This window comes from Lactuca virosa, chromosome 6, assembly GCF_052849685.1.
Source record: "Lactuca virosa cultivar CGN04683 chromosome 6, Lactuca_virosa_CGN04683_v6, whole genome shotgun sequence".
NCBI classification, from domain to species: Eukaryota; Viridiplantae; Streptophyta; class Magnoliopsida; order Asterales; family Asteraceae; genus Lactuca; species Lactuca virosa.
The window spans coordinates 221,988,734-221,996,612 of NC_136431.1; the positions used below are offsets into that span (position 1 = coordinate 221,988,734).

Genomic DNA, 7,879 nt, shown 5'->3' on the forward strand with positions numbered 1-7,879 from the left:
ATAGACCACAAAGTTGGATCATACAACACATAATACCATCTACCCGATAACTACCTAAAATCCAAATAATAAAATTACAAACCTAACCCAAGTAAGAGTCCATCTTTTTGTTCAATTATAGGCCAAAATTCCAAGAATATATAAGAAAACATATATGAGGTCATAGAACGCTTTCAGACGGCATTCGTCTGTATTTTAGCCATGTGTCTTTACAAATTAGGGGCATATATTAATCCAAAACTACTGTAACTTTTCAAACTCGTGTATAAATAACACTTACAATTGAAAGCTTTAGTCACCAGTATTCATAGACACTCCATTGTCAAATACAGGTTGAATTAAACACCAGGATCCAATGTCAGGCCGGATGCAACATGAACCACGAGTGAACCGCATTTCAGCTATTGATCAGAGTGGACATGCATCTCCAGTTGTTAATAGTAAAGACTATGATCATCAAGAGATCATCGCTACCCAGGTTCATCATGCATAATTTATCTTTTTCAATTTTTTACGCTGAATATAAGCAGATTTTCAACTTTTTAGCTAGTAAAACATTTAATAGAGAGGGTGATTATGCTCATGTTTAAAGGTACAAAAATGGCTAAGAATTCCTATTTTTGACCAGTGTTATTTGAATTTTTTCTTATTCTTGTAAAGGATAATCCTCAGAAGCCTGGATGGAAAGCTTTCCTCTCGTTTGTTGGTCCTGGTTTCCTAGTTTCATTAGCTTATCTTGATCCTGGGAACTGTATGTCTTCATCTTGATCTCTTGATATCTCATTGTGCATTATCTTAATCCCCGCAAACTTATGAATATTTTGTATGCAGTGGAAACCGATTTACAAGCAGGAGCAAATCACAGATACGAGGTAAATGTTCATGCCAGGAACACCCATAATTGCTATAATATAGAGAAACCCCCTTCAGTTTGATCACCGAATACCTTTTTTTGTTTTCAGCTACTTTGGGTGATTTTAATTGGGTTAATCTTTGCACTTGTGATTCAATCTCTTGCTGCAAATTTAGGAGTATGCACGGGTAAGATACTGACACTTACTTATTGAGAAATTATAAAAAAATATATATGCCAAGAAATTACTGATTTTTTTTTTCAGGGAAGCATCTATCGGAGGTATGCAAGGCTGAATATCCAATATTTGTCAAGTATTGCCTATGGCTGCTTGCAGAGATCGCAGTCATTGCAGCGGATATTCCCGAAGGTAAATTTTGAACTTATCTACGAATATTATTTTATTGATTATAAAACTATGATGATGTATTATAATTTGTTTCATTATATATCTTCTACTCAACTTTTTCTATTAAATTGTGATCGCTTATCCTTTAATGTTGACAGTGATTGGGACGGCTTTTGCGTTGAATATCTTATTTAAGATTCCAGTTTGGGTTGGGGTTCTTCTCACTGGTTTTAGCACCCTCCTATTTCTTGGCATTCAAAGATATGGTGTAAGTTTACTTTTTTTATTACACAGCCTGCAAAAATGGAATAATTTTATTTAATTATGGGCCTCTATGGAAGAAGACAGGTTTTAGAAGTGTCACGCTTCCTAGTATAAAAACGAACAGTAGCTTTCTCCAATTAGTTATTAATTTCTTAGTTTTTGTTTTTATTTGAAGGGCAGCTATATATCCCAAGGTCGAAACTTGTCATATTCCATTTTGGATTGTTTAAATTTAATGGGGTCATCACTAATTAACCATCTTGATGGTGGTTAGTTCTAGAGTTTATTTCAAGATTTTCTGAAATCTGTGTACAATTATAATTAATTAAGAACTTCATTTACTATGTAAATAGTTTATTTACTTGGAACCTAGCTAGCAATCTAAATTTTGGTAAATTGCAAAATATTTGCTAGACAGAATGTGTTGAAATACATAACGCCGACAACTTCTAGTAGTTTCCACTATATTAATTAACTTTAATTTGCACGTGCATATGGGACTCTAAACTTTAATATACATGCACACCCATGTATATATAGGTGAGGAAGCTTGAAGTATTGATAGCCCTTCTAGTTTTGGTTATGGCCGGTTGTTTCTTTGGAGAAATGAGCTACGTGAAGCCACCAGCTGCTGATTTACTAAAGGGAATGTTCATTCCAAAACTTGGTGGCCGAGGTGCTACTGGTGATGCCATTGCACTACTCGGTGCACTAGTTATGCCGTATGATCCCACTTCCACTTCACTCATCTTTATGGTCTTCCCTAGAAAAAGTTTTAGTGTTTTTAACAGGTATTTTCCTCTTTACAACAGGCATAATCTCTTTCTTCATTCTGCTCTTGTTCTCTCCCGAAAGATACCAAATTCAGTTCAAGGCGTCAATGTAAGTCTTTTCATGAACAAGGACACTCATAAATATGTAAACCTCAAAGATCAAACAAATTAACTCCTCTGCAAATATAATCTAACATCAGATGTGTCTTTATGGATGATACTTTGTACTACAGAATGCATGCAGATACTTCCTCATAGAAAGTGGCATTGCTCTCTTTATCGCATTTTTGATAAATGTCTCAATTATCGCTGTTTCTGGCACCGTTTGCTCAGCTGAGAACATGCCAAGTGACGCCTTGGAGCGCTGCAATGATCTTAGCCTTGACTCTGCTTCGTTTCTTCTTAAAGTATGATGAGTTCTATAGGATTTTAATCTTGCATGTCACTGATATTAAAAGAAACTCAATAGAATTTCATAACCCCCGTATTTTACTATACAGAATGTTTTAGGGAAGTCCAGCTCCACTCTTTATGCAATTGCACTACTAGCCTCTGGCCAGAGTTCAACCATCACAGGCACTTATGCAGGACAATTTATAATGCAGGTTAGGAACTTTACATTGCAATATGCGATTACCAATGTCATTTCACTTTCAGCTTTAGCTTTCCAATAATTAAAGCGTGAGTACTGATTATGTGCTGCATGGTATTACAGGGTTTCTTGGAATTAAAGATGAGGAAATGGCTCAGAAACTTGATAACAAGATGCATAGCCATCACGCCAAGTTTAATAGTTTCGATCATTGGTGGATCTTCTGGAGCTGGAAGACTAATCATCATAGCATCGGTTAGTATCTCTGTTTTTCGTATTACAAATTCACTTCCAAGCTTCTTTAAGATTGAGTTTCCATAACGATCTTTGGCAGATGATATTGTCATTTGAACTTCCTTTTGCCCTCATTCCACTCCTCAAGTTTAGTAGCACGACAACAAAAATGGGTCCTCACAAAAATTCAATGATTGTAAGTTAGCGATTGTCAGTATGATATGAATTCGAGGTAGCTGAAGTTCAAAGAAGATAATTCCTTTTCCTTGTGCAGATAATCGTCTTCTCATGGGTGGTAGGACTTGGGATTATCGGAATTAATATTTATTACCTGAGCACGTCATTTGTCAATTGGCTGATTCACAGCAGTTTGCCTAAAGTTGCCAACGTGTTCATTGGGATAATAGTGTTCCCTGTCATGGGCATCTATGTTATATCAGTGCTCTACCTTATGCTTCGTAAAGATGTTGTTGTCACCTTTGCCGAACCAACTAAATTTGATCCCACCACACAAGTCAGCATGGAAAGAGGGGAAAATGGTGCTGATAGAGCAGTTGAGTTGAGTAATGCTCCTTACAGAGAGGATCTTGCTGATATACAATTCCCATGATAGTGTAACTGAAGTGCCTTTTGTGAATTCGGAACTCTCTGTTATCTAGCCTTAAGATAGTCTTTGTGGTTATAGATCGTTGTAGTTTCAGTATTCTAGTGGGAGCAGATATGGATACATGAAACCATGCCTATGAATTCTCATAGAAGTTTGATGTGCCTACGCTTGTATGCCTACTGAGTTTAATAGTATCATTATAATCGTATATTTTTCTTTGTTAAGAGCCTACAGTCAAGTATAGCTTATTGTGCTTTTATAGATAATGCGGTGAACTTTCGAAGTGAGAAATGTATGGTTTTGAAAAGCTTTTCTGTAACAAAACAACAATCTGATTCAATATGCTATGGGCATTTTAAGTATCTGTAGGAAAGGTTGTAAGTTGAAATGATTTTTAGCTTATACATACTTCTACAAGCACCTTTATACGGATATCCAAAAAACTTATGTGTAGGAATTGTGTATTAGTTTATATTGTGTATCATCCATTGTATTGTATTATAGCCCATTAGATACCATTTGTATTATTTCATAAGCCCGTTGTACTTTGTATATATACTCCATTTGTTTAATGAATTCATTATGGAAGATTATTCACCAAACATGGTATCAGACTCTTTCTGATCTTGGTTCCCCCAAGCCGCCCTACCTCTTTTCTACCTATCGATCCTACTGTCTTCTCCCTCCTCTCGCTCTCGTTTCTTGTGCTTCTCTTTTAGTGGCCATGGCTGATAAAACTAAATCTTTCACTGTCACTCATATAAAATACTATGTTCCCCTCATTCTAGATCTCAATGAACTGAACTATGATGCATGGCGTGAACTCTTCCTCACTCACTATCGCGCCTATGGTGTCTATGGTTACCTCGACTGCTCCTCTAAACCCAACAATCCAGCCAACGCAGATTGGGACAATCTCGATAATCTGGTAAAATCTTGGCTCTACGGTTACCTCGACTGCTCATTCCATTTGGACGGCTCTTGAAGCACTTTTCAGAGACAACAAGCATTCACATGAAATCGAATTAGACAATGAGTTACGCGCTATGGTTCAAGGTGATTGTTCTATCACCGATTACTGTCAGAAGATGAAGGCCATTTCTAATTTGTTGGCAAATATTGACACCCCGATCCCATAGAAAACCCTAGTTACCTACATGCTAAACAATCTCTCTCCAAAGTTTGGGAACATCTCCATGCTTATCCACCACAAGGACCCGCTCCCCTCCATCCCCGAGGCTCGCTCAACCCTTGTCTCTGAGGAGTTCCGTGTCAACCACAATCACTTCTCCTCATCTATCCGTTATGATCATGGTTCTGCTCCTCAAGTGCTCATTGCCAACAACAGTAAACCCTTCCACCAACCGTCGTTCTCAGCCGCCTCCTTCACCTGCGTAACCGTGGCCCCCTACTTCTATCTGTGGGCTACGTATGGATGGACGACACCTCCTCATTGGGTTGTTCCTTGCACGCTCAAACTCTACACTAGCAACACCGATAGTCGTCGTCCAACAGTATCCTTGGCAAACACCTGATGGCTTCACCGAGTTCATCCGTCTATCAGGCTACGTACCACACCACTGTTGATCCAACCTCTATCCTGCCACCATGACAGTGGTTTCCTCCACTCCTATCCGATCAGCCCACTGAACTCCTAACATCCTTTAATACCATGACACTCAACGACCTCGAAGATGCAAGCTCGTATATGGACACGGGTGCAACCTCCCACCTCGCTTATGATGCAGGTAGTCTCTCTGCCCTTAGTAATAACCGCACTTACAATTCGGTTTTTGTTGGCGACGTTTCCACTATACCAGTCACTCATACGGTACATAAAACTATTCCCTACACTCACCGCCCCTTAAATTTGAATCATGTCATTGTTACACTTGATATCATCAAAAACGTTCTTTATGTGCGCAAATTTACTATTGATAATAATGCCACCGTTGAATTTGATCCTAATGGTTTTTTTGTGAAGGACTTCCTGACCAAGCAAATACTCCTTAGGTGCAATAGCACGAGCGACCTATATCCAATAACTCCTGTTGATGTCGCCCATTTCACAACCACTGCATCTCTTTAGCATCAACGCTTCGGATATCCCCGACCAAACGTTCTCCAATCGTTAATTTATAGTCATTAAATTTCTTGTAATAAAAATGACGTTTCGTTATCTTGTAATGCTTGTCGCCTTGGAAAACATACTCGTTTACCTTTTGCCTCTTCCAATACTAAAGCCACTTAGTTGTTTGAAATTGTGCATTCCGATTTATGGACCTCATCCATCCTTAGTACTAGTGGCATAAAATACTATATCATATTTCTTGACAATTATTCACTTTCTCTATGGGTTTACCCACCTCGCACCAAATCGGATATTTTTAGCAAATTTCTCAATTTTCATGCCTATGTCAAAACACAATTTAAATGTGAAATAAAATCCTTCCAATGTGACCATGGTGGTGCATATGACAATCACAAATTTCTTTCAATATTTGACCAAAATGGCATCCGGTCCATAAATAATGTCATTCGAACCCTTCTTTTTCATGAACATATATCTCCTACCTATTGGGTAGAAGCCCTTCACATGGCTTGCCACCTTCTTAACCTCACACCTTCCACTACCATTCAAAATAACATCCATTTCACCAAACGCTTTGGTAAAAAGCCCTAATATTCTCACCTAACAGTTTTTGGATGCTTTTGATATCCTCTAATACACATCTTACATAAAATCCAACCCCGATCCACCCCATTTATATATATTGGATATCCCTCTCAAAACTGTGGATTTCGAAGCCTTGACCTTCATACTCGAAAAATAATAATCTCAAGGCATGTATATTTTGATGAAACATCATTTCCTTTCAAGTCAATGCCTCACCACGTTCTTACACCTTTCTTGATGATTTTCCATCATCTCCAACCACTTCCACTACCTATACCCCACCCTCGGATCCACTACCCAACCCCTCAAATCCGTTGCACCTCCATAATCAACTCGATAACCTTCCAAACAGCCCCCCATCTATCGAAACCCCTCCAAAAAACCCCTTCCTCAACGATAACCCTTATTTTAGCCCCTCATCATCTTCTTCTTCTACTTCCAGCCTTCCTTCGCATATTCCCATTACCGTTCCAACTAATATTCCCCTCCCCACTCACCCTATGACCACCCATTCTCAATGTTGCATTTTTAAGCCCATATCTAAACGTAACCTGCACACCACAACTTGATCTCCATTACCCCGCTCCCACTTACATGCACTCATGTAACATCCAAAAATTCGAGACCAAAAATTTCATTTTTGATATAACGATTCATAAAACAATTTATAGGAAACATCATCAAGTTATTTCATTTCATAAAAACCATGGATCATATGTCTCAAAAGCATGTCATAATATAGTAACATTCTCAGAGTACAAATCCCAATAATCTCATATGCGGAAAATTGTGTGTGTGTGATGCGTTGCTACCGTACCGGCTCCTTTCCCTTCGAAGAGGAAGTACCTCAAACCAAAACTGAAAACCGTAAGCACAAAGCTTAGTGAGTTCCCCCATCATACCACATACCATACCATATACATTATATCTAACATATCCAAGTACTGGACTACCCCTTCGGTCTCTTTTAATTGGTAACTGCCTAGCATATCAGGGCGCTGGCCTACCCCTTCGGTCCTGGAGACTGGTACCTCGCCTAACATATCAGGGTGCTAGCCTACCCCTTCTGTCCTTTCGATCGGTACCTCACCTAGCATATCAGGGTGCTGGCCTACCCCTTCGGTCCTTTCGACCGGTACCGGGGACTATTTCACCCCCTATCACATAACATCAGAGCATACTAGCACATAAAGAATAACAGATAGCAACATACCAGATAAGTATCACAAAGACAATCATCCCTACTATAGCTCTTACTAGCGGGCCGACATTGGTGCCTTAGACCCACTTCTACTGGAAGGTAACTCACCTCAATGTCGCGAAGTAGCTGAACGGTCCTCGGCTCTGGGATCAACTCCTCTCAAAGTCCTACACATAACAATCTCCTTTAATTACTCTTTCATAATCATAACCCTTTTAAGGGTCAACCATGGTCAATGGTCAAAGTCAAAGTCAACATCCTGGTTGACTCAACTCGCCGAGTTAGTCCATCAACTCGTCGAGTTCCATAATCCCTAAAACCCCGAAATC

The 7,879-nt window shown here is 39.0% G+C and overlaps 1 protein-coding gene across 1 annotated transcript; it reads left to right on the forward strand.

The window, feature by feature from the left end:
- The first annotated feature begins 234 nt into the window (after positions 1-234).
- LOC145120391 (metal transporter Nramp7.2-like) lies at positions 235-3,896 on the forward strand. Its single transcript, XM_079056218.1, has 13 exons — positions 235-478; positions 661-751; positions 832-872; positions 963-1,041; positions 1,119-1,223; positions 1,361-1,470; positions 2,007-2,188; positions 2,279-2,348; positions 2,473-2,646; positions 2,740-2,844; positions 2,955-3,086; positions 3,166-3,261; positions 3,340-3,896. The coding sequence occupies exons 1-13, from the start codon at positions 356-358 to the stop codon at positions 3,673-3,675; spliced, it is 1,644 nt and encodes a 547-aa protein (XP_078912344.1). The 5' UTR covers positions 235-355; the 3' UTR covers positions 3,676-3,896.
- Positions 3,897-7,879: the final 3,983 nt, after the last annotated feature.

What these genes read in the sequence shown, in the direction of transcription:
- LOC145120391 (XM_079056218.1), top strand. Translation starts at nt 356, where the DNA reads ATGTCAGGCCGGATGCAACATGAACCACGAGTGAACCGCATTTCAGCT. An exon ending in ATTCAGTTCAAGGCGTCAAT is followed by an intron (nt 2,349 to 2,472) that starts GTAAGTCTTTTC and finishes TTTGTACTACAG; the next exon opens with AATGCATGCAGATACTTCCT. An exon ending in CTCACAAAAATTCAATGATT is followed by an intron (nt 3,262 to 3,339) that starts GTAAGTTAGCGA and finishes TTCCTTGTGCAG; the next exon opens with ATAATCGTCTTCTCATGGGT.